The sequence below is a fragment of the Macrobrachium nipponense genome, chromosome 30, assembly GCF_015104395.2.
Source record: "Macrobrachium nipponense isolate FS-2020 chromosome 30, ASM1510439v2, whole genome shotgun sequence".
NCBI classification, from domain to species: Eukaryota; Metazoa; Arthropoda; class Malacostraca; order Decapoda; family Palaemonidae; genus Macrobrachium; species Macrobrachium nipponense.
The window spans coordinates 33,784,177-33,811,633 of NC_087218.1; the positions used below are offsets into that span (position 1 = coordinate 33,784,177).

Consider the following 27,457-nt stretch of genomic DNA (forward strand, 5'->3'; position numbering starts at 1 on the left):
TGGCAAAGACCTCTGTTCCTTCGCTCTCCACTGCAACTAGACCCTCGAGTGTAGCTAGCACCACCTCGGCCATGAGGAAGTCCTCCTCATCTATGGGATCCTGAAGAACAACCCAGCCTTCTTCTTCCTCATCGAAGTGGACATCATGCCCTTTTCAACCCTCCTCACCTCAGGAAAAGGGGGTAAGGGAAAATAGGGGAAACGCTGGGGACAGCATTCCACGCCTGCTGCTGCCATTGGTTGGGGGGTTGCCTATCGAGCTATTGGGCAACAAGGCAGCAATATGGAGCAGAGACCTGGGCTATAGATGTCCTTTTGGAGGTACATCTACTCCCCTTCGAGTCTCCGCCACCCCTCACCAACCACCTGGTCCATGTACCTTCATACATAAAAGGATCTGTGAAGCTCTAGGTACTGGTGGAAGAAGTGAAGATGCTGAGCAAGGATGCTGTAGAAGTTGTGTCAGGCTGGCCCCCAAGGTTCTACAGCCGGGTCTTTTTCATAGAGAAGACTTTGGGGGGATGAATACCAGTCATAGACCTTTCTCCCCTGAACCAATTCGTTTGCCAGACTCAGTTCAAGATGAAGACAGCATGAACAGTGGTTGCTTTTATCAGGGAGAATGACTTCATGCTTATGGTGGACTTGAAGGATCCATATTTCCATATATCCATTCACAAGTACCTCCACTTCGTCCTCGGGGAGACAGTCAACCAATTCAGGGCACTCTGTTTCTGCCTCTCGACTGCTCCCCAGGTGTTCACAAGAGTGTTCAACCTGATCTCCGCATGGGCACATTCGCACGGTACACATCTTTTGAGGTATGTCGATGATTGGCTGGTCCTGGTGAGCTCCAGCTCCGCAGTTGTTACAGGACAGGGATCAACTCCTCACGTTTTGCCAGGATCTAGGGATCTTGAGAAGTCTGATCTCAAGCCCAAGCAGAAGACAATGTACCTGGGCATGCTGATAGACATGGTAACAGCAAGAGTCTTCCCCTCAAAATCTCGTATCAGCAGGTTCAGAGAGGCAGCATGGCAGTTCCTGTCTTGACAGGTGTCATCGTTGGAGAAGCTGTCCCTCATGGGTAGCTTCACCTTCAGTCTCTCCAATGGAGACTGAGGGAGTACTACTGGTCACAGTCCCGTGAACCTCAGTCATCTCTCGTCCCTCTCTCGTAGGTGAGAGAAGACTTGGACTGGTTGCTAGACGACAGGAACCTAGTAATAGGAGTGGGCCTCTTCACTTCCCCTCCAGACAAGCTTCTGTTCTCAGATGCATCGACCAAAGGATGGGGTGCACAGCTAGAGGAGTTGCTGACTGCAGGGGTGTGAAACCATCACAACAAGCACCTTCACAACAGTGTCTTGAAAACAAAGGCAGCCTTCCTGGCTCTCTTAGGGTTTTGGGACTGTGTGATGGGAGACACCGTTGTATTGATCAGCAACAATACTATAGTACGTGTAGTGGCATACGTCAACAAGTAAGGGGGACTCGCCTCCCTCAGGCTTCATCAGTTGACACTGCAGGTGCACGAGTGAGCAGTAGCGCACTCAGTTCAGCTGTCAGCCAGGTACATTCCAGGGAAGAGGGATGTAGTAGTAGACAAGCTCAGCCACCAGGATCAGGTGGTAGGAACTGAGTGGTCCCTTCACCAAGAGAAGCTCCTCTCCGTCTCAGCTGTAAAAGACTACAGGGCCACAGTGGCCCTAGTGTTGAAGTCGAAAGGTAGCGATATCGCCTCCTTCGAGATATCGTTCCCCATGAGGAGCTTCGAGAGTTCTTCCCACCGAGGGTTCTCAGGCCTCCTGAGTGGGATGTGACTAGTGTTGCAGAGCCTGACTCGTGCCCAGTACAAACCCCTTCAAGAGTCTTCAGACAGGGATCTGTCACTCAAGACTATCTTTCTGCTAGCCCTAGCATCGGTGAAGAGAGCTGGCAAACAGCATGTCTTTCTTTCGATGTAAAATACTCAAGGGAATGGGGATCTGTTACACTCTATTTCATCCCGGATTTCATAGCAAAGACTCAGAATCCATTGGTCCCGGACACTAGTCTAGCGGAGACTCAGAATCCATCGGTCCCTGACACTAGTCTAGAGTCCATCACCATCCTCGCCCTGAGTCACCTCGTTGGTGATAATCCAGACGAGATGCTTCTTTGTCCCGTTAGATCACTATGGAGCCACCTGAAAAGGAGATGTCTCTGGCCTGAGTGTCGACAACTCTCTTTAGCACCAGAGGTTCCAAGAAAGAGGTGTCCAAGAACTCTGTATTGTTCTGGTTTCATGAGACGATCAGGAAGGCATACTCTGCTTTTGGCGACAACACCGGTACACTTCATCCGAGAGCTCATAAGGTCAGGGGCATTGCCCCGTTCCTCACATTCCGTAAGAACCTAACATTTCATCGGGTTTACAAGGCGGGTGCCTGGGCAAACCAGACCGCTTTCACCTCTAACTACTCTTGGGATGTTGCCCACAGGTCTTGGGCACATTTTCCATGGGACTGGTGGTGGTTGCTCCACAAGTTGTGTAGCTTACCCAGCTCCTCTAACTGGACAGTCACATTTCGCTTCATTGTATCTGCATGAATGAGCATGACTGTGGAGTGACTGGCTCTCCTTTCATCTTTCATCCTACTCTTCCTCTTCGGGTAGAGAGTAAGCAGTTTGTTACTTGCTGGACTGGCGTCTGGTGCTGGTGAGACACTTGTTAGAGTAACCTATCTATTTCTTAGACTTAGTTAATAGAAGCAAATATTTGCTACCTCTCTTTACAAGACAGGAAGGGGGACTTTGACATAGTACAAACTCATAACTTGTATTTGCCTTATTGTCTCTGACATAATGGTTCTTCGCTTTCTCATAAGGAGGACACATACCTCCCCTTTATGCGTAAACCCAGAAAATGGACTATGATCTTGCAGTTCTTAAACTCTGATTAGAAGTCAGTGGCTGGATTCCCTTCCTTATCTTACAACTAGGAGGGAAATCTCAGGTAGGCTGAACTCCCGTCTGTTCACTGGAGAATCACTCAGATTCCACCCACCAATCAGTGAGTCTTCCTATCATAAAGGACCGAGGATTTGTATATTGTAGGAACAAATCAAAGTTTTTGAAAGTGAATTGCATTTTCATAATTATGCAAACCTGAGGTCCTTTACACTTAACTGCCACCTCTTGCCACCTCTCAATGTGCTACCTGGGACAAAAGCAAATTGGAATGTTTATGTCTGGTCGGAGGGACTACAGAACCGCCTTGTTTAACCCCTTCGCCACCGGCCTGCTGCATTGCTAGCTAATGCTTGCATACCGCATGATAACCCCTGTCGACCGCGAGTATCAATCATTACTGGCTCCCTCTAAATTTTAGTTATTCATATTTTTCCTTTACACTTATTTGTTAAGAAAAACATTGTTGTGTTAACGGATATCATAATTGAATATTTTTTTAACCCCATTGTCAAAAAATTACAAAAAGAAAAAAAATATAGTAAGAATATTGGAAAAACAAAAATAGGAATATTTTTGGGAAAAAGGTAAAAATTATTGCAAAAGTCAGGAACTGTTATAATGTAGTAAAAATAGTAGTAAAGTAATAGAAATAAAGTGGCAGAAAAAGTAGTAAAGTAGTAGTAAAATAGTAGTAGTGGTAATAGAAGTACTAGTTTTTTCTTACTGAAAACAGTTATCTAGGTTTCATACAGAAAACAGCGTATACTACATCAATGAATGTTTTACGGCACTGGTAATAATAATAAAACATAATCAATAATAATAATAATAATAATAATAATAATAATAATAATAATAATAATAATAATAATAATAATAATAATAATCAATGATAATAAAGCAAACAGCATCTCGTGACATACATATATACATATGGGGCAGTTTATTCACCCCCATTATCATCAGCAAGAAGCTATAAAAAACACATCTCATCACGAATAAACAGGCCTCCATAGAAGTCCTTTCACCTTACGCTTGCCTGTTGAATGAAAGTACTACTCTGCCCAGAGCATTCATCCATTCACACAATTTGTCAATTACATCACCACAAAAAAGGAAAAAAAAAAAAAAAAATGCATCACGTAAGCACGTGAAATCTGGTGTGGTAAGCAGGAATCCTATTACCACCCTCCGTGAATCAGGGGGGGGCTGGGTCTGGGCGCAAGTCACAAGATGGATCAGTTATGAACCGCCAAGCCTTCATCGACAAGAGGTTCAATGTCTTTGAAACACTCTTTGTCACTGTCAAACCTCTAAGAAATTATCACTATAATCATCATCTGATAGATTGGCAGGTACTCAGACCCTGACTCTGAAACACTATCATCTGACATGATACTGAAAAAAAAAAACATAAAAATAACTGCAATCAAAAGGGAAAAAGGTTTAGAATTCTAATCTACATGGTTTACGGACAAAATCGTATCATCCTTCCCAGAAAATAGCCTGAGGCGCACTGGCATATGTTGGCCAGTACCCCTCCTAATATCCATATGAAAATGACGTCACGACGTCCATCGGACGCTCATTGGTTAGAATGAATGTGGGTGGAGCTTCAGCACCTCTCTCGTACACAATACTGTGTCTGGAAACCATCCAAGCTGAAGAAAACGCTTTTTGCTTTTCGAGGAGGGATGAAAGACGTACACGCGTACGTCCCCGGTCTTTATTACTGTACCGTAAAAGACGTACACGTGTACGTTCCCAGTGCTGAAGGGGTTAAAGATTTCAGCCGCCGTGTCCAGGCTAGGCCTTAAACAATTCCTATCGTAAAGGACCTCAGGTTTGTATAGTTAGGAAAAATACAATTTACTTTCAAAAATTGTCATGTTAGATATATAAAGAAATATTTGGAACATTTGCTGAAAATGTCTATCTTGTCATCTGTCTGTTTTGTTTGTTTTTTTTTTTACATATCTTCTTTTTTGGATGACGTTTATATCAATCATCAGTAAGTGAAAGGATTAACAGTAGGTAAGTATCCAAATAATTAGTTTTATGAAAATTATCATGTTTATTTTTGGACTGTAATTGACCCCCGCCTATTCGTGGTTCAGCATCCATGGATTTTTCTGTGGAACCTATCTCTAAATTATTCGCATAAAATTTGATGAAGCAGTGTTCACTGATGACTGTATTTTCATGACTGAATACACTGTTATGGTAAAGGAATTAGTATTTGCTAATTTTCATGTATGTATTATCATTAATTTAAGAATAACATATTCTTAATAAATATTAATGTAAACACAGCAAAATATTAGTAAAATACATTTTTTAATGCATATTTCAATATTTCTTGACTCGGAGAGAGAAAGAGACTTATGTAAACCAGTTTTCTCCCCTCGTTATAGGACGGACCTCTATACAGCGAACCCTAAACTGGTTTTCTCATCTCAGAAATGGTATTCAAATATTAAAGTGATTTTAAAATATTACTGTAGTGTTTTAGGATGATTGTATTAGATATATTTGGTGTTTGAACTGTTAAAATAGGCAGTTATGTGCATTTTTAGGGGGGTGTCAAGTATTTGTGGATTTTAGGTATTCGCTGGTGATTGTGGTCCCTATCCCCTGCAAATACCCAGGTGTGACTGTAGTTTTTTATGTAATATACAGATTTGTGAAAAATAAAGACTAAATAAAAAAGTGATATTCATATACCAATTGTAACTTTTTTTTTTTTTTTTTTTTTTTTTTTTGTATGCTAAAAACTTTTCTGAGCCTTTAATATTGTCTGATATATTGCAGCTTTTTGATGTTGATAATCCAGTCAACCTTCGGTTCCACCAGTACATATTCACAACAGAAGGACACATTCTTCCATTAGCTCCGTGGCTGCGGAAGCAGAGCTGGGATGCTGATGTGTTTTCACCACCTAGTTCTTCATTGCACAGCAATGCATCACGTGCTAATGTAAGTAGCAGATTGTGTCAAGTTTCCAACCTGTTAGTGGAGCAGGTAACATTAAAATTATAGGGGAAAAATGCAAATGGGGACACAAGCTTGAAATTTGGCACAACAATTCCTCTTGACCTTCTGTCTCATCATCAACTTCTGGCCACACAAAATTTTACTATTTTTCAAGGTGGCCAGCAGCGTTTTCAAAATGGTGACTGCTGGATATCTGAATATTGACATTTAATTGGTTAATCACATCAGAGTTCCTCAGTCACTCCCAGTTTATGTTAAAATATTGAAAGCAAGCCTTGTACATACTGAGATACATAATTTTGCTGCTTAGAAATATCCAAGATAGCTCTGACCATATCTAAAAGTACATAATACATGTTGTATAAGTGGTAAAAGGATAAACCCTCAGCCTATAGAACAAAAGCAATGGCAGCACAATCTTCGAAGTCGATGTCTTCCCTGAAGGAAGGTAGTATGACTAACTGGGAGCTTTGTTGCTTGTGCCAAGCAGATACACATGAAAGACTAGTGGATGCATCTGGTGCTGGCTGTTACCTTTGCTATAAACATTCCTGAATTTTATAAGTTGAATGCAATGCTTATACCATTTCATCCCCAAAGGCTTGATGAAGGTGATGGAATTCTGCAGACCCTTGAAAATAACAAAGCTACTTTTCGTGAACTGTATGAACTGTGTATGCTGAAGTTCAAAACCAAAACCTAGAAAGGAAATGGAAGTCATTGTGTAAAACAGATGATGGTGGTGGAACTAAAACAGATGATGGTGATGCTCCATCAGCAAAATTTACATGTAGTAGCCAGGAGGCAGGTGAAGAATATGCAGATGAATCTAAAACTGAGAAAGAGGTAATCTGCTTTATTTGTAACAAACCAGATTTACAGTTGTCCATTACATTGACTTTACACAAAAAGCTGTAAGGATGTGCCATGAATGTACTAGATGAGACACTTCTGGCCAGGTTAGTGCTGGAAATATTGTTTCCCAGGACCATTTGTATCACCCATCTTGTCTGACAGGAATGTACAACAGGGTAAGAGCCAGGCTAAATTCCCAGAAACTTGGAGATGATTATGTGCATTACAGACAATAAGCATATGCCCATGCTTTTGCTGAGCTTGAGATGTACACAAGAGACAGTTGACTACAGATTGGTGGGTGCTTCTGTTTTACGATGGTAGATGTTTATGATTTGTACACAGAAAGACTGGAACAGCTAAATGTTGACACTTCCTTCGTTCACCGAACCTGGGTGAAAGAACAGATACTTGCCCGTATCCCAGAACTGGAGGCCTTCAAAAAGGAAAGAGATTTGGCTTGCCTACAAGTGGAAAGTGGGAGAAGCCCTAGCTATGGTATGGGATTACAATAATGCACTAATCTGTACCACCAAGTTTGTTGGAATTTGTAAGTGTGCTGCAAAAAGGTGGTGGTACAGAATCCCAACTTACATATGGAACATCATCTGCTGATCTAGCTTTTGCACTTCAACTGTCAGTATCATCAACATTTACCAGACATTCCAAGTCAAGAGAACCTCTGTTACTAATATACCTTGGTCTCCTGGTCTGTGCAAAAACCAGAAAGCCTCAATTGTTTGATACATATAATCAACATGGAATCAGCATCATCTGCGACAGGGTTCTGGAATTGACTAAAGGATTGGGAGAAGCAGTTGTAGCAAGGGCTGTGGAGGAAGAAGTAGTTTGTATCACTACACTAAGAAAAGGGCTCCTTACAACTTGTGCTGTTGACAATCTGGACCATAATCCAGGTGCCACAATAGCACAAACATCCTTCCTGGGACAGGCATGTCTTTATTTCAGCACCTGAGCACTGAGGACAGGAACTTGGCCCAAATCATCCAAAGTGGAACAAAGTAAAAAAAATACCATCTCTTCCTGAATATTACATGAATGTACCTCCTGCTCACTTTAAAAATGAGAATCCCTTTCCTTCATCCAGCAGAGGTGCAGGACACCAACAAGTTGTGCTTTCTAAGCATATTTCTCTTGAGTATGAATGGCTTGAGAAAGTAAGCCTGTTGGACAGGAGTGAAAATGCTGTGTTGTGGTGGGATTACACAAGCTAAAAACAAAAAAACTCAAAACACAAACACATGTACTCACCTCAGACTAGAGTCAGGAGCTGCGCCGCTGTCCGCTGGATATATAGCTAGACCAAACAAGGACAACAACCACAACAATTCAATAACTATACAACAAAAGACCACTGCACAACAATCACTATCAGCACCAAAAACCAATAATAACATGACAAGTCAACAACGCCTACAACATCAAGGAACCACAACAACAACACTCAACCACTCACAACTCCAACAACTTATCTGCAACACAAACTCACAAGCACAAAAACTGAACAACACAGGCATCGCAACCTTCAAACATACAATACCAACAATAATTGAACCAACAGCTTCAAGAACCACAAAATAATTGACCACCAATAATATTGCTACCAAAAACTCTCTAACCAGCTCTGGCTCTCCTCCCAGACACGTTCACTGCTCCCGACGCTTGCCACTGATATACACAGCAAGCACCACAATAGACACATGCTTACAACCCCATTCGCAACACCCAAGGATGCTTGGATGCAGGCCCCCTGGATCTTGCTTGAGGACCCTCATACATTCTCTCATTTACATGGCCATTCACTTCTTCCACACCATTTTCATTCAAATTCCCATTAGTATCTCCTTCACTACTATCCGCCCAAATCTCATTCACTACTTCATCGACATCATCTAGCTCTGGTCCCAACCTCTCCCCTATTTCTGCTACCAAACCACTCAGTTCATCCATACTTCTGTCAAACTCTTGCAAAGACTTATCCATCCTATCAACTACCTCCTTACTACTCAGTTTCCTTCCTAATGAGGTCTCACTTATCCCTGTTAACTCCAACTCACATACACTATAAGTATCATTCATTCTCTCAAAGTCATCCGTATTACACGCTTTACCAACCGTTTGCACTCTAACATTAACACCTTTATCATGCAATTCTTCTTCCTTTCCTTCTCTTTCTTTACCTTCTTCCACTTTCTTTACCTTCTTCCGCTTTCTTCCACACTCAACCAACACTAGCTGTCGATCTCCCATACTCATTTGTTCACTGACACTCAGCTCATACTTATTCACCCTCAGCAGTTCACTCATTACATTCTCTGGAACATACTGTCGCACACTAGAGAACCCACCCAACTGAATCCCCTTAACACCCAGTTTCCCAAATTCCCAGCCTGATTCATCCTCTTTTGCCTACACACTCACTACATGACCTTCCATTCCACATTCAGCACATTCTGCACGCTGTTCTTTACACATCCTAGCATAATGCCCGTTCTTCCCGCAGTTACTGCAAATCACATTCACACAGGTACCCCGACATCCACTCGCTATGTGCCCTGCCTGTCCACACCTGTAACATTCAATATCTTTCTTACACTCACTCACTAAATTGTCCGTTTGTCCACACCTGAAACATGCTCCTAACACCCACTGACATTCATTCTTCTTATGCCCTGACTTTCCACATCTATAACACTTCTGCTCTCACTCACAGCTAACTGACCCTAACCTTCTGAGACTTGCACCATATTTACATTACTTGCTCTAATGCTCCTATTAAACGCTCGCTCCGCCATTCGCCTCCCTTCTAAAATTGCCTCCTTATAGCTCTTAAACTCAGGCATACCCTTATTTACTTTGGTCCTAACTCTGACACTTCTACTCTCTTTCATACACCTATGTAGCTCGTAATTCCCAACTATCTTTAAAATATCATTCCTCGTTAACCTCTCATTTGTCCATAGCATTTTCTCATGTTTCAGGTTTAAAAACTCATACACACTGTCAGGCACAGTTGCCAACAACTTCCTCACTAACTCTTTACACTCATTTATCCCTTTGTCCCCAAACCTTTTCCTAGCTAATGTTTCCAACATGCACACATACATTGACAATGACTCACCAACATTCATTTTTGCCTCATCAAAATCATGTTTTATACATGCAACTTACCCAGCAGATATATACTTAGCTATAGACTCCGTCGTCCCGACAGAATTCAAAACTCGCGGCACACGCTACAGGTAGGTCAGGTGATCTACCATTCCCGCCGCTGGGTGGCGGAATCCCGACCATTCCCGTTTTCTGAGCCAGATTTTCTCTGTCGCTGAGGCCGGCAACAACTGTTGTTTGGTCTCTCTGATTGGAGTCTGCTCATTTTGCCGAGAATTGGTTGGACTCATTTGGTGAAAGTACTCTTGTTTATTCATCGGGATGGGCATACGCTTATTTTGGACTGGGAATTAGGACTTTGGATTTGGTTTTTTTCTATTAAGATGGCTGAAGTTAAAATAACACCTAAGTTTAGGGTTTGTGCAAGGGAAGAATGCAGAACTAGGTTGTTTAAAGCAGAGGTAGATCCTCATACACTTTGTAGTAAATGTAGAGGTTCTGAATGTGCATTTTTGATAAGAACTTGTTGCTGGAATGTGAAGGCTTACGGAGCAAGGATGGAAGGATTTAGCTTCTTATATTAAGAAAAGAGAGAAGGATAGAGCTAGGAAAGCGTCAGCTAGAAGCTCGAGTAGATCTTGTTCTTTTGAGCCTGAATTAGAAACTAACAAGCTAGATGATGTTTCTCCCATAACCTCAGCCCCTTCTCCCTGTGTTGAATCTAAGGATTTCATTTTCAGAAATGGAAAAAATGAGATCCTCGATCAGGAGCTTCAGGAGCAGCTTAAAGCTATGGAAACACAAGGTAAGAGTGTCAGTGAATACAGTGACCCCAGTGCAGTGGAGGGGGCGTCTGATCGGCTCCGCTTTGCTCCAGGCCTAGACCGCTTCCAAACTCCCAGGACCAGGGGAGGAGGAATGTCAAAAGCCGCAGGGAGGATGTGGAGCATCCCCAACGATCAGGCGTCCCTTCGGCAGATCCTGAAGTAACGACCCAGGCTGCCTTGGATAGCCATAGAAAAAGCATCGTGGAAGAGTGTTTTTCTGCGTCGGACTCCTCCTCGTCCAGGCGTGGATGGAGCTCTGCTTGCGAAAGTCTCGTCCTCTGAAGAGATCGTGGGTAGCGCCGAAAGGAGACGCTTTGATTCAAGCCAGAGCGATTTCCAGAGGATTTTCCTTCGACTAGTAAGAAGGCGAGAAGACCGTCTCCAGCGCCTCAAGACCCGACTAAGCTTTTCCTGCTTAATCTACAGGAACAAATATCCTCCTTGGTAGGCGCTCTACATAAGGATTCGTCTCGAAGGAAAGACTCCTCCCTTCCAGTGAAGAGATCGAAGTTTTCTTCTCCTGGTAGGAGAGAAGTTTCTCACTCTAGCAGGCGCTCGTCACCGGAGAGACTCTCTCGTTCTCCCTTTAAGCGATCCTCTCCTATCTATAGGAAGAAAGTTCCCAGCGGTAGCCGCTCGCAGAGCAAGCGATCAGCTACGTCTCTTAGGAGAAGTCAGGAGTCGGACTCCTCTTCTGAGGATCAGGATAGGCGTCAAGAGGCCTAAGAAGCAGGAGATTTTGTTCATGAAACTTACCTGACAGAGATATATATAGCTGTAAGTTTCTGAAGTCCGACAGAATTTAAAAATTCGCGGCACACGCAGTGGGCGGCCAGGTGGTAGTACCCATTCCCGCCGCTGGGAGGCAGATATCAGGAACTATTCCCATTTTCTATTCATATTTTTCTGTCGCGGTCGGTAAACAACTGTTTACAGACCTCCGCCTAGGATTTTGAAACGTCATTAGCCGCTTAAGTATCCTAATTATTCTTTCGATTATTGACTTGGATTTGTGGCTAGGCATACGCTATCGTAAAGCTTTTTTCATTGCATTTGATGTCTGAAGCTAGTTAGCCTAGTTTCAGACTTTGTTGTCTGCATGGGGTAAGGTGAGGCTACCGGAACTTTCGGTAGACACTCGCTTAGTATATATGACGTTTACAGTTTTCTTTGCATAAGTTCAATGTAATTAGTGTAATGTGTGACTGATTACGGAAGAAGGAGGATTCATGTACGCATTTTAGAGCGTGGTTTAGAATCAGGAGTTTTCCTCCACAGTAAACAGAAGTTAGAAATAATGAACCTTCTAACCTCCTGTAGATTTTATTTTGCCTAACCCTGTGTTATGGCTTACGGGCCTAGAAGAAGTGTCTGCTAGAGGATTACATCAAGTAATCTTAGACTAAAGTGCTCGCTCTCCAATCAGTGTTGTGAAGTGTAGTGCCCCTTGTGTTGTGGTGGGGGCGTCAGATCTGGCCCCATAATGCCTCTAGGCCTGGGACTCTGTCGGACTCCCAGGACTCAGGGAGAGGGCATGTCGAAAGCCGCAAGAGGGTTACGGGGGCTCCCCACGATCTGGCGTCCCTTCGGCAGGCCCTGTTGAACGCTTCCCAGGCTGATAAAGATCGTGCACGTGCACGAATCTGAAGGATTGCTTCTTGTCCTCCGAGGCGTCCTCCCCGCGCAAGGGTTGGAGCTCTCGGAGGACTCGCGCCCTCTAAGAAGCTTTAGAGAAGAGGACGCTTCACGTCCTCTCTCTCGTCAGGAGGGGAACGTCAAGATCGGCCCCATAACGCCTCTAGGCCTAGACCTCTGTCGGGCTCCCAGGAAACCAGGGAGAGGGCATGTCAAAAGCCGAAGGAGGGTTACGGGTTTTTCATGCTGATCTGGCTTCCTTTCGGCAGGTCCTGTTGTCGCTTCTCAGGCTGCCGAAGATCGAGCACGTGCACGAATCTTGAAGGACTCGCGCCCCCTAAAGAAGCTTTAGAGAAGAGGACGCTTCACGTCCTCTCTCTCTCGTCTCGAGAGGATGAAAGAGTCCTGTGCCCTGTCAGGGCTCTCGAATTTTATTTAGCATTCCAAAAGAATTTGGTAATCAAGGACATTCTAGATTCCACCTTTTGGAGGAGCAACTCAGTATTCGTCTCCTCTCCTCATGGCGCTCCGTATACGTTATGTACAACGTTCGCTTTACTTCGGAAAAGCAAGCTGATAAGTTTGACGTCCGGCAAGCTGCTTTGCACAGTCAAACAACTTATGTCTCTGGTTCGGCATAAGAAGAGCAATTTAGACGTGAGGGAGCTTTTGGAGGTGCTCGACGTCCTATAAGTAGAGACATTCTCCAGGACGCTTGGCAAGCACCTTGCGAGGGTGTCTTTCGGAAGCTCGGCGTTCCTTTGCTGAGTGCGTTTCTGGAGATGTTCTTTTGCATTTAGTGTTCACACACTTCAGGAGCAGCGTGCGGCTCCATGAAAACTCGCATGAGGACGTCCCTTGAAAATATTCAACGTCATACGCAAAACGCGGTTACGTATAATCATTGAGATGGTTGGCAAGGTCGCTCGCCAGGACGCCTCTTGGCGGGCCTTGCATGCATCAGGGCGCTCAACGAGTTCCTCTCTGAAACGTCGTTCAGAAGACTTGGTGTTCTCTGCTCAGACACGCTCGTAGCTACGCAGGACGTTTTTTTTTTTTTTTTTTGAGGACGCTCAGCAGGACGCTTTCCAGGACGCGAAGCAGGACGTTTTTGAGGGACGTCGGCAGGACGCTTTTGAGGACGTCAGCAGGACGCTTTCCAGGACGCTCAGCAGGACGCTCAGCAGGACGCTTATGTTTTTAGGACGCTTTTGTGGACATTCGTCAGGACGCTTCGGTGGAAGCTCGGCAGGACGCTTTGCGAGAGAAAAGACTTGTAGAAGGCGTCTTATTTGCTGTTCAGGACGTTTCTTAGGACGCTTGACGCTTTATAAACGCTCGTCAAGAGGAGGTTTTTTCAGGACTCTCCACAGGACATTCCATTACAGAAATTTTTTAAAAAGGATTCGGAGTTAGCGGAGAGACATACCCGAATTTTTTCTTCGTTCCCTCTTTCCTCTTCATCGATTTCTCTGCTGAGAATCGGGAAGATTATATACTCGGATTCCTGGGTGACTTTCGGTCATGTTAAAGGGTTTTCCCTATTAGCAAAGTGCTAATAGTTTTGTCAAGTAAGGACGTTTTACCCCAGTTGTCAAGATACTAAACGTTTTGTCATTTAAGTGGGGGACCCCTCATAAATGGGGTAGTTCTCATTGACATAGATTTTAACGTTTTTATCGTTTAAGCGGATAAACTCATTAACAAATTTCGGAAGAGCTCTCATTCATTTTCAGAGGCTCATCTGGGGTTAAGAGAAAGACTTGTAGACTATCCAGGAAGTCTTTTGTCCAATATCATAAGAACATTGAACGGTTTTTTTCGATCCTCGGTTCTCTCTTGATGTATCTTATTCGAATATTACTCCCTTTTCTTGGAAAAGAGTCTTGGCAAAGAGTCAAGGAGTTTTTTTTTTTTTAAAGTCTCGTTCATTAGAACGTGGACAGTCGTTTCCTTTCTTTCTCTTCCTCGTCGAGGCAAAGATGTAGTAGAGAATTCGATGTTCAAATTACTACAATACTTACGTAGTTTATCTTTGCGTCATTTTGCTAACGCATGGGTCAAGTCATATACGCATATCGTATTTACCTCTGCGGATAGAAGCCGAAAGAACTGTTTGTTCTAATGTATTTATTTGACACTCCCTTCAACCTTCCAAGAGTTTTCGGAGTAAGAACAACTCTTCAGGTATTGTTACGACAACACCAACTCAGCTTCTGTATTTAGCGAATTCTGTTTCGTTTAAATAGGCCTGCTTGAGAGTTTCCTTTTGCTCGATAATATCATACCTATTCCTTCGTAAAGGGAGTAGCTGGCAACTCAGGCAGATAGTATTCTGTTCACCATTGAAGCTTTCCTTCGAGGAAGACTTCTCCTTCACTCTTTTTGATAGAGATCGAAGGTGGTCGATCTCCAATCTTATTTTGTTTTCTTGAAGGAAAGAATTTAGGATGGAGATCGTTGTTCAGAATACTATAAATATACTACGTATATTAACCTCGCGACATGATTCTACTAAGCAGTTGAATTGTCAGGGGAGGGGTAGGCGCATATCCTAGTTATTCTACGGATTGCGACTTAGACGAGAAGTATTCTAATTGAACTGCAACACCAACTCAGCTTCTGTATTTAGCGAATTTTGTTTCGTTTAAATATGCCTGCTTTGAGAGTTTCCTTTGTCGATAATTTCATACCTATCCCTTCGTAAAAGGAGTAGCTGGCAAAATCAGGCACATAGTGCGAGACGATGAACAAGACTGCTGTTTACTGTGGATCTACGCCAGTACCGGCTAGCTCGGTGTCATGCGCGGTTGGTTACGTCTCTCTCCCTTGCGGGAATGGCTGAAATAAACCGTCTCTTCTGCCCTACAATCATGGATTTTTAGCCTCGGGTTGAGGAAATTTCTAGTAATCTTGAATGATCATGCCTGCCGTTTACTTAGAAAATTTCAACAAGATATCTCTTATACTTGTTCGGTGCAGGGTTTACCGACGGTAACATTCTGTACGAATCTACCGCGGCATAGCACTATAATGCTAATGCTCTCCTGCTTATGCAAACAGACAGCCTTATTTAGGGAAGGAAGCAGGCTGAGGGAGGGAATGGATGAGTTTGCTGGGGACCATTTCCTCGCTGGAGAAGCTTGTTTTCCCTGAATAAACAGCAATTCAGACCTCTACAAATTTTCCTCACGAAGAAATTGGAATAACATCAAAGATCTTGTAATTCTAATTTTCTCTCAACGGCTTGAGGATCACCTCGGGTGATAGCGAGAGGGTGCCAGACATCCGAACAGAGAACAAGATGTTCGGCACATTGTCTGAAAGAATTGGAAGCCAAATTAGTCGGCTCTCCAGTTCCTCGAAGGGTGAGTTTGGATCGAGTGGCCCAAATCATCTCGGATAATTTCTCAGCTCTCTCATAGCTCGAGAAGAGAGAATTGGTTATGGGCTTGGGCACGGAACGTAACGATCCTCAAGAGGTTCGTTAAACTAGTGCACGTCCGTGCGGGTCTTCTCGATCGAAGGCAACAACTACTGACGTCTGAGTAATCCTCACTTAGAAGTATGTCGAAAGTGAGGAGAGACTGAGGGCGTCCTTTCGTTAAGTTTTTCGTAATATGAAGACGAAGGAGCTTCCTCTTAAGTTGTTCCCTTATTCATGATCCTAGAGGAAATAGCTTTAGTCGCCACATGTTGGCCTCTAAGAGGTTGGATTCACAGAGGTCAGGTAATTCAGAGAATTGTCCAAAGACCCTTCCCGAGAGAATCGGTGTAATCTAACATCGTCCCTTAGTGAAGTATCTAATATCTCCTCTCTGAGTCTGAAGGCGTTCAGACTATCGAGAAGCGATAAGATCTTCAAGATTAATGGCAGTCTCTTGGCCAAGGCAAAGCAGTGCTGCCTATTTTCAGTGTTCAATCGGAGGGGCCGTTTCTGGAGATAGTGAAGGGAAATGACTGTTCTCCACCTCGACCTCTGTGAAATTTCGTTTATGGTTCTATCTTTCCGTATGAAGTATGAGATAAGATAGAAGTCCTAACTATTGTAGAATATGCAAATATGTTGTATTGACGGCCTCTAGCTAGAGATTCGGTTCTGTCAAACAACAAAGCTTCACGATCTTTGAGGTCTGTGGAGATCTTGAAATTCTCTGGATCAAAGGTTCCGGCATGGAACTTAGACGTAGTCTGAGTTTCTGATGCCAAAAGCATTTCGAACCTATCCTTTCTGCGAACTTAATACACGTGACCAGAAAGGCTAATATTCTAACCGCTCTAGCCACGGCAAGGAGGGTTAGTGAGGTTAGCCATCATCAGAGGTTTGGCTTTAAAGGACATAATGCGGTCTGTCCTCTAAGCCTTCCGTTCTTGATAAGAACGAAAACCTGTTCTAACCCTTGACCCGAAGGCTTGGAGACCAAGGGTATGGCACAAATTATTGGGCAAGGGCATTAGAGAGTCCTGTGCCCTGTAGGGTCTCTCAAGTTTTATCTTGATAAAACTATAGAAAGTCAAGGTCAATGGACAATCTGCGGTGTTCCGTAAAAAGACCAGACTGGTTCATGTCCAAGAACACCCTGGCATTATAGCCAAGGAGTTCTTTTAAGAGGTCTCATTCATTATGTTTGCATAAAGATTTGAGATTTTTTCTTAATATCAATGCTCAAGAGGTGAGGGCGCGGCCTCGGAAGCATTGCAACAGAGCAATGACACTCAGTAACATCTGAGTGCCACGCTTTAGCGAAGCAACTCTGGGGGTTCGCTTCACACTCGACAATCGGCGGGTGTTTCCGTAAAAAAGACCAGACTGGTTCATGTCCAAGAACACCCTGGCATTATAGCCAAGGAGTTCTTTTAAGAGGTCTCATTCATTATGTTTGCATAAAGATTTGAGATTTTTCTTAATATGAATGCTCAAGAGGTGAGGGCGCGGCCTCGGAAGCATTTCAACAGAGCATGACACTCAGTAACATCCTGAGTGCCACGCTTTAGCGAAGCAACTCTGTGTTCGCTTCACACTCCCGACGGGATGTGAAGACGACATTTCAGATCCGTAAGTCGCTAGGACCATACATATCCGTAGATATATATTTGGGAGGTGGCAGGAAGCAACACGAATCCTATCCTATAGAAAAAGGGATGTGGTGCTTTTTAACTTTGAAAGGTTGGTCGCTTGAGGCGCGTTCCTTTTCTTTAGCCTAGAAGTATGGAACTAACTTTGATAGGTTAGGTCAGGTGGTGGTTTTAGCTTCGGTGCCCTCAGAAGTATGGTATATAGTCTAGTCACATTGTGGTCACGCCCCCGTTGACAGATCATCTAGAGCGCACCAGCATTACAGGTCTCTACCTCGCTGGCAACTCTAGTAACGCAGAAGCAGACTTTGGTGACAGTAATCACGAAGTCGGCTATGCTAAAAACAGGTCAGGAACCAAGATGTATATCATCTACTTAATTTAGTTTCCCACAAAAATCCTATTCTGTCTCTTCCCACCATCCGAAGGTGGGATTCAGCTATATATATATCTGTCAGGTAAGTTTCATGAACAAAATGTTATTGTTATAATACAATTAAGGTTGTTCATACTTACCTGGCAGATATATATAATTAAAGTGCCCACCCACCTCCCCTCAGGAGACAGTGGCAACTGATAAAATATGAATAGAAAAATGGGAATAGTTTCCATGATATCCGCCTCCCAAAGCGGCGGTGGAACTGGGTACTACCACCTGGGCCGCCACCCTGCATTGTGCCGCGAATTTTTAAATTCTGTCGGACTTCAGAAAATACAGCTATATATATACTGCCAGGTAAGTATGAACAAACTTAATTGTATTATAACAATAACATTTTTAGACACATAGAGTTGACAGAGCCTAGTAGGCGCCAAGAATATAAACAGGCGTTATAGAGCCTAACAGACGCCAGGAGTCTTGTGAGAGGCGTCAAGAGCCTACCAGGAGTCACGACAAGCGCCAGGAGTCAGCAGGCGCCAGGAATCAAGCAGGACTTCAGGAGTTGAGCAGGCGTCAGGAGTCGGGTAGGCGCCAGGAGTCTAGCAGACGCCAGGAGTCGAGCAGGCGTCAGGAGTCGAGTAGGCGCCAGGCTCCTTGTACGAGCTTAGGTCAGAGTAAGACCCCTTCGCACTTTATGAGTTCTTCGGAGAGTAGGAGCCCTTCACTGGTAGAAACAGGTTCCTGAGAGGAGATCTCGTGCGTTTTAAGAACTTCTATTGCGCCTTGTAGTAGCAAGGATTGTCACACGGGGGACGTTCTTCTTCTTTTGACAGAAGTCCCTCGACTACTAAGAACCGCTCTTCTCCGAAAGGATCTCCTACAGCCGGAGAGACTTAGAAGAAGTCTCGGATGAAGAATTACCAGTGGATGTAGTAGTCTCTGATTATAAGAGATTGTCCTTGTTGTTGTTGCAGGAGTTCGGGGATAAGCTCAACCAGCGGATCCGCCCTCTCCAGGATCTTTGTTATCAAGCACGAAGTCTCCAAAAGCATCCTCATTTGTAAAATGCGTCCAGCCCTTAGTATGAAAAAAGCATTCAAAGGCTTTGGAGAATGGCTTAAGAATAAAGAGAGGCGGGCAAGACTGTTTTTTCATGCCCTCCTTCAAAGTTGACGGGTAAACCTGGAAGATGGTACGATACCCAGGAACCTATGGGCTTAGGACTGCCTTCATCGGCAGACGCAGATTACGCTTCCTTAGTAGATTCTTCAAGGAGGCGCGCTCTACTATCAGCAAAAGCTACTTGGGGGATGTGTGAACTGGACCATCTACTAAAGGGACTCTTTAGGACACTCGAAGTATTCAATTTTATGGACTGGGCTTTGGGAGCCCTTGCGAAGAGAGCCCAAGATCCCGAATTTGTCACTATGGACGAATTATCGAGTGTATATCTTGTCTGGACAGAGCGGTGATGGACGGGTTCGGTGGAAGTGGCTGCTCTTTTTGGATCGGGAGTTTTGAAAAAGAGAGCAGTGTACGGGTCTTTCCTGTCCAAGTCAGTATCTCCTCTACAGAGGTCGGCCTTGCTATATTCGCCACTTTCTAACCACCTTTTCCCACAGGACACGGTGAGGGATGTAGCAAAATCATTAGCTGGAAAGCCACACAGGATCTACTGACACAGTCAGCAAAGAGGTTCAAGCCTGCTGTTCCTTTTCAAAAGAAGGATAAAGCACCTCTTCAGCAGCCCTTTCGAGGAGCCTCTTCCTCCTCAAGAACCCCTTTTAGAGGTAGAAGACCGGATACCAGAGGAAGACCTTCCAGGAGACCCGCAGGGAAGGCAAAATGAAGAAGAAGTCCTCCAGATAGCGGTAGGCGCCAGGACTGTCGAACTTTGCCAGAGTCTGGGCGAAGAGAGGGGCGGACAGCTGGACCCTCTCTATCCTCGAGAGAGGATACCTCATCCCCTTCAGGGAATATCCTCCCTTAACAAGAACTCCAAGGGAGTTAACAGCGAGATACAAAGATCCTGTCAAGAGTCAAGCTCTCCTGCAAGCAGTAGAACTTATGTTGCAGAAAAGGGCAATAGAACCGGTTCAAGATCTCCATTCACCAGGTTTCTACAACGTCTATTCCTGGTACCAAAAGCCTCGGGCGGGTGGAGGGCGGTTTTTGGACGTAAGTGCGCTGAACGTCTTTGTGATAAAGAAGAAGTTCTCGATGGAGACCTCTTCCTCTGTACTTTCTGCTCTTCGTCCAGGGGACTGGATGGTATCCCTGGACCTTCAAGATGCATATTTCCATGTGGAAATTCATCCGGCATCAAGGAAATACCTAAGATTCATGTCACAGGGAAGAGTGTTTCAATTTCGAGCGCTTTGCTTCGGACTATCGACGGCCCCGCAAGTCTTCACGGGTATCCTAAGGAATGTGGCGCATTGGCTACATTTAGAAGGGATCAGAATCTCGATGTATTTGGACGACTGGCTAATACGAGCAAAGTCGAAGAACAGTGTCTGGAGGACCTTTCGGTAACATAAAGATGACGCAGTCATTGGGACTCCTAGTCAACCTCGAGAAGTCCCAGCTGGATCCCCAGCAGAACATAGTTTATCTGGGGATTCGGATGGATTCTCGGGGTTTTCTAGCGTCTCCATCAACAGAGAGAATAGAGCGCTGCCTTACAAAGGTGTCAGTATTTCTAGGGAAAGAGCATTGCTCCGCGAGGGAGTGGATGAGTTTGCTGGGAACCATTCCTCGTTGGAGCAGTTCGTTTCCTTTGGGAGACTGCACCTAAGACCCCTTCAGTATTATCTGAAGGAGAACTGGGATCAAAGTTCCCAGGACCTCGAAGAATCATTCAGGATAACGGACAAGGTCAAACAAGATCTTCGGTGGTGGTTAGACCCGAAGAAACTCGGTCAAGGAATATCCTTGCACATAAAGAGCCCTCTCCGAGCGTTGTTTGCAGGACGCATCGGACGTGGGGTGGGGAGCAACGTTGGATTCGCAAGAAGTGTTCGGGAACCTGGGAAGGAGCTCAGGTGTCCTGGCACATAAACAAAAAGGAACTGAAAGCCATTCACCTAGCTCTCTTGCACTTTCAAGAACAGATCTCAGGATCGATCATTCAGGTCAATTCCGACAACACGACAGCCCTAGCATATATCAGGAAGCAAGGGGGAACTCATTCATTCTCCCTTTACGAGACAGCGAGGGAGTTGTTGCTTTGGGCGCAAGAGAAACAGATCTCTCTTCTAACGAGATTTATTCAGGGAGAGAGAAATGTTCGAGCGGATCTGCTAAGCAGAAGAAACCAAGTGCTCCCCACCGAATGGACTCTCAACCCTCAAGTGTGCGATCAGTTATGGGGGTTATGGGGAAGGCCGAACGTAGACTTGTTCGCAACCAACTGGAACAAGAGGTTGGAGAATTATTGCTCCCCCATCGCAGATCCAAGAGCAATAGCGATAGACGGCCTCCTCATGGATTGGAAGGGAATAGACGGGTACGCTTTTCCCCCCTTCAAACTGGTAGGGGAAGTAATAAGAAAGTTTGCCTCCTCAGAGGGAACGAAATTGACTTTGATCGCCCCCTTTTGGCCAGCCCTAGATTGGGTGACAGAGTTGCTGGAGTGGATAGTGGATCTTCCCAGATTGCTCCATAAGGAGCGATCTTCTCAAACAACCCCACTTCGACAGGTATCACAAAAACCTCCCCGCTCTAAGTCTGACTGCCTTCAGACTATCGAAGGACTCGTTAGAGCGAGGGGGTTTTCTCGCGAAGCTTCAAAAGCAATCGCAAGAGCCAGGAGACCATCCACATTACGGGTGTACCAGTCGAAGTGGGAGGTGTTTAGAAGATGGTGCAGGACGCATGAGGTATCCTCTTCCAGTACCTCTATAACCGACATTGCAAATTTTCTTCTTTACCTTAGAAGAAAGTGTGGCCTAGCTGTATCTACGATCAAGGGGTATAGAAGTATGCTGGCCTCGGTTTTTAGGCATAGGGGTCTGGATGTGTCGGACAATAAGGATCTTTACATGACCTTATTAGGTCTTTCGAGACCTCAAAAAGTCAGAATAATAAAAATCCCAGTTGGAACTTGGATATAGTGCTTCATTATCTGATGTCTGAAAGATTCGTACCTTCCAATAATTCTTCTTTTAGAGATTTGACAAGGAAGTCTCTATTCCTGTTCGCCTTAGCCACGGCAAAAAGGGTGAGTGAACTTCAAGCGTTAGAGGGCAGAGTGGGTTTTAAGAAGGAGGCTGCAATTTGCTCTTTTAAGCCTCTCTTCTTAGCCAAGAACGAAAACCCATCAAAACCGTGGCCTAGAAGCTTCGAAGTGAAGGCACTCTCTTCTCTTACGGGAAGAACAGGAGAAGACCCTTTGTCCAGTAAGAGCGCTAAAATTTTATTTACAAAGAAAGTCTCTTTTGGGAGGTACGCAGGAAAGTCTTTGGTGTTCGGTCAAGGATCCTACAAGGCCAATATCTAAAAACGCCCTTACGTTTTTCATTAAAGACATTATTAAGGAAGCGCATCTTAAATGTGGTGAAGAACAATTTAAACTCCTCAGGGTAAAAGCACACGAAGTGAGGGCCATAGCAACCTCAATGGCTTTTCATAAAACGTGGTCCCTTCAAAATCTAATTGAATCCACGTATTGGAAGTGTAACTCAGTGTTCGCCTCTCATTATCTAAGGGATGTGAGAGTTACTTATGAGAAGTGCTTTTCACTGGGAGCGTATGTGTCCGCGGATTTAGTGCTGGGAGGAGGACTGAGGTTAATCCTAATTAGTTAGGTTATGTAATTTTAACATTATGGTGTTTGGTTTTTATGGTTGACTGAAAGAGGGTATAGGAATAACCCCTTTCAGTTCTTAGATTTAACATGGTTAGGAAGGTCAGGTGGTCGGGATTAACTTTTGGTCTCCTCGTTGTGCATTATGTAAAGCCTAAAGCTCTGTCATGTAAGAGGGCTAGCCCCCATTGATAAGATACAGGTCAGGCTCTGCCATGTAAGCGGGTAAGCCCCATTGGTACGATCCATGCAGGTTCTGTCGCGTAAGCGGGCTAGCCCCCATTGACATGATCCAGAAGGGCTGTTCGGTCATAGGTTGTTTACCTCACTGAAGCTCTTGAGGCATGCAGACTAAATGACAGTAATCATGAAGTCTTCGGCCCAAACAGGTAAGAACCAAGGATTGATATCCTACAACAATTGTTGTTTCCCGTTATTAAAATTTTTTTTTATATATATATAGCTGTCTCTCACCCTCCACCAAGGGTGTCAATCAGCTAAGTATATATCTGCCGGGTAAGTTGCATGTATAAAAATGATATTGTTAAGATACAATGAAGTTTTATACATACTTACCTGGCAGATATATACGATTAAGGGCCCACCCAGCCTCCCCTCAGGAGACAGGTGTAAGAGAAAATCTGGCTCAGAAAACGGGAATGGTCGGGATTCCGCCACCCAGCGGCGGGAATGGTAGATCACCTGACCTACCTGTAGCGTGTGCCGCGAGTTTTGAATTCTGTCGGGACGACGGAGTCTATAGCTAAGTATATATCTGCCAGGTAAATATGTATAAAACTTCATTGTATCTTAACAATATCATTTTTCTCCTATATCTAACGCTACTCTTTATCCTCTTCGCCTCTTCCTGGCTTTCACACACTCATAAGGCACATTCCCCACACTCATCACTACCCCATACATACTCAACAAAAATCCCGTCACAAAGCTACCTAACTCTTTTGCTCAGACTCTCTTGTTATCCCCATACTTCTCATATTTCTTTAAAAAGTCCCCTATATCCCTACTACCATATTCCTCATATTGTGCACCTCTCTCATATACACAGCCTTTTGTATTTCCTGCCCTCTCTCACTTTTCCTACTTCCATTCTTATCCCTCTTAACCTTGTCCGAATACAACAAATCAACTTTCATACTAACATCCGTGCTCTTGATTACGCTCTTCTTACTCTTCTTTCTACCTACCTTGTGGCGGGATCACAAAAACAAGTAACTCCCCACATAAACTTACCTGTCCTGGCTATCAAACCACCCTCAATCAACACTTTCCACTTACACTAAAAACACAGCAGGACAATTGCCCCAATACCTACATACCGAACAAAAAAACAAACAGGTACTCACACAACCTTTGGAGATGTGTCAAATATAAACTAACATCCGTGCTCTTGATTACGCTCTTCTTACTCTTCTTTCTACCTACCTGTTTCCACTCACTGCTATCTAAATCACTCTCAGCGCTTTCCCCAATGTATTTAGTCCTAGTCTCATCCTGTCCGTCATCCTTACTAGCCTTCTTTCCCTTAGTTGTCTTCTTACCCTTCTGCTCTGATTTCTCCCTATTCTGTGTCTTCTTCTTCCCCTCACTTGCCACAACCTTATCACTTTCATCACCCATACTCTCATCCACTTGTTCTTTCACTTTCTTAATCGCTCCTGGCCCATCACAAGACCCAGTAGGCCTACCTCCTACAGCTCCCTCTCCAAAAAACACTGTCATCATCTCCTTTATCATCTCTTGCACACTACATCATTTCTTGCACACTACTCATCATTACTCTGAATTTTTTGTCCATTTTCTCAACCATTCTCTCTTCCGCTCCTTTCACCTCTTCTTTAATTTCCACTTTTGCACTCCTTAGCATTCCTCTTGTTTCCTCTAACTCGCTCTTCAGCTCCTCACACTCTACCCTTAATTTCTCATTCTCCACTTCCAATCTTTCCCTAGCTTCCCTCGCCAACCGCAACTCCTCCTTCAGCCTCTCCACTTCAGTCAAACCTTCCAAATGCACTTTCTTCACCAATCATACAACCCACCACACCAACCACCCTGCAGCTGCCACACCAGCAGCCCCACGTTGGGTGCCAAAAAATAATGTGGTGCAGTTACACAAGCTAAAAACAAAAAAACTCAAAACACAAACATGTACTCACCTCAGACTAAGGGTGAGGAGCTGTGCCGCTGTCCACTGGATATATAGCTAGGCTAGGCTAAGTTAACCGTCGTAACACAAAACACAAACAACCAAACAAGGACAACAACCACACAACAATTCAATAACTATACAACAAAAGACCACAGCACAAAAATCACTATCAGCACCAAAAACCAATACTAACAGGACAAGTCAACACCGCCTACAACATCAAGGAACCACAACAACAACACTCAACAACTCACAACTCCAACAACTCATCTACAACACAAACAAACTCACAAGCACAACAAACTGAACAACACAGGCACAACAACCTTCAAACATACAATACCAACAATAATTAAACCAACAGCTTCAAGAACCACAAAATAATTGACCACCAATAATACTGCTACCAAAAACTCTCTAACCAGCACCGGCTCTCCTCGCAGACATGCTCACTCCTCCCGACGCTCGTAACAGACACTTGCCACCGATATACAGTGAGTGCCACAACAGACACACGCTTACAACCCCATTAAACCACTCCCATTTATTCCTCCACCCATCTTCTCTCTCTCTCTCTCTCTCTCTCTCTCTCTCTCTCTCTCTCTCTCTCTCTCTCTCTCTCTCTCTCTCTCTCTCTCTCTCTTTCACGCAGCCCTCGGAGACGTTGTTAAAAATAAACTACCATTATCACTCCTCCATAGTGTTCATATCTTGGGCAGTGCATCATGCTTCTCTGAAGCAACAGACCTCCTTTGAAAGAGGCAGCTCATTCAGTTGCAATGATGAAACATGCCATGGATATTGCAAGAGCAATCATAGTTTCTCAATCCTGGCTAAACCCCCAGTTCTGGCAGTTGATCAGCTAGTATTTGCAATTCCAAGCAGTTCCAATGGGAATGGCCATTGCAGTTTAGTGATATGATTATCATGTTTGGAGGGCTGCATTTAGAAATGGTAGCATTCAAAATTCTTGGTTATCTCTTGAAAGACTGGTTGGAATGGTGCTCCTGCAGAAGCAGAAATAGCTACTCCTGGAATAGCAGATTCGTTTACCTCTGCTTGCATGTGAAGCAGACATATCTAGCCCACCAGATGACAGCTTGCAGTTTTTATCAGCTGTGCAAAGTGCCTATATGGCATATATCCAGGAAGCAGAAGAAAGTGAGCTAAGTTGTGAAAGCTAGATCAGAAAACAGGATTCAGTGTACCCACAATTCTACTTTGGCATCTTGTGCTTCAGCTAGAACTTCTATCATCAGGTCATACCGGGAGTCTAATTTCATTTTGTACAAAGACGTGCTGCAGGAACTCTTTCCTTTCTTCTTTGTCCTGGACCATGTACATTATGCCACGTGGCTTTCAATTCATTTGAGAGACATTGAGGCTCTCCAAAATGAGACATTTGTTGAATTCACAACAGGAAATTTCACACTCTATAAAACCACTCGGCTTTTTTCCTCAATGGCTATAGACCAAGCACATAAGCAGAATAATCCTCATGTGAAAGGAGATGGGGGAGCCATCGGCCTATTTAAAGATGCAGATGTTCTCAAAAGGTGGACAGTGGCTGGTCCCAAAGTAAGCTGCCTGATTGATGAGTTTGAGACTAGAAGTGATGCTGATCCAAAATCTGAGGGTAAGCATCATCATGAAACTGAAACTGAGCAGAAAAGGTTTCTTGAAATGGTTGAGAATCTAGCAAAAGTAATAAAAGAAATAGGCATTTTTAAGGGAGATATAGCGGATCTGACTGTGCTAGACAGTCATGAAGTTATAGACAGTCAAGTTAGTGAATCCTTTAGATCTATGAAGAGCTTTAGACAGACGCAATTCACAAACTTGACTCAGAGACTCAAGACACCCAGGAAATTCTATAAGCCAGTACACATGAAAAAAATGTTTATTGTTCATTCACAAGATGTCTGCTGCAGAGTCCAAGGGCAAACAGTCACTGCAAACCATAAAGGAAGACTAAACTATTCTCATGCTTTTTCATGTTGTACCAGAACAGACAGTGTGACAAATAAATTCTTTCAACATGAAAATCAAAATTGCCCACCATCACTGGCACAGAATGGGCAGATGCATCAGGGCACCAATTCACAGCTACGGCCTCTACTAGAACAACAGGCATCAGACATCCATGACAAAGAGCCTACCGCAGATGCTCTCATAATGGATGGTAAATGCTCTGAGAACAACCAAGGGGTCTACATTTGAATCTTATGCAAAAGATGAAGTCCTGTACAAGGTACAAAAGTACAAACATGCACACATTGTATTTGATGTGTATAGGACAGAAATTATAAAAGCAAAAAAAAAAAAAAAAAAAAAAAAAAAAAAAAGCACAGGAGGAGTTCACTGCAAAGTGATAAGCACTGCAAAAACTCCCAGCAATTGGGCCAGCTTCCTCAGGAATGACCAGAACAAAAATTAACTATTTGCATACTTGCAAACAATAATTTCATCTCAAGCAGATGATACAACATGCATTATTGTCATTGAAGAAGATGCTGCACTTTGTAGCAAAGCTGAACAGGACACTGCCGACCAACAAGGCTGGACTCACAAAGAGGCAGATACCAGATTCCTTTTGCATGCTGCATGTGCTGCAAAGCATGAAG

General features: G+C 44.0%; 1 protein-coding gene across 1 annotated transcript in view; it reads left to right on the forward strand.

The window, feature by feature from the left end:
* Positions 1-27,457, forward strand: part of LOC135202418 (ER degradation-enhancing alpha-mannosidase-like protein 1) — a 300,462-nt gene that overhangs the window by 225,885 nt on the left and 47,120 nt on the right. Inside the window, exon 9 of the mRNA XM_064231809.1 lies at positions 5,767-5,931. Coding sequence (XP_064087879.1) covers positions 5,767-5,931 — 165 coding nt within the window. The remainder of the gene's footprint in view (positions 1-5,766; positions 5,932-27,457) is intronic.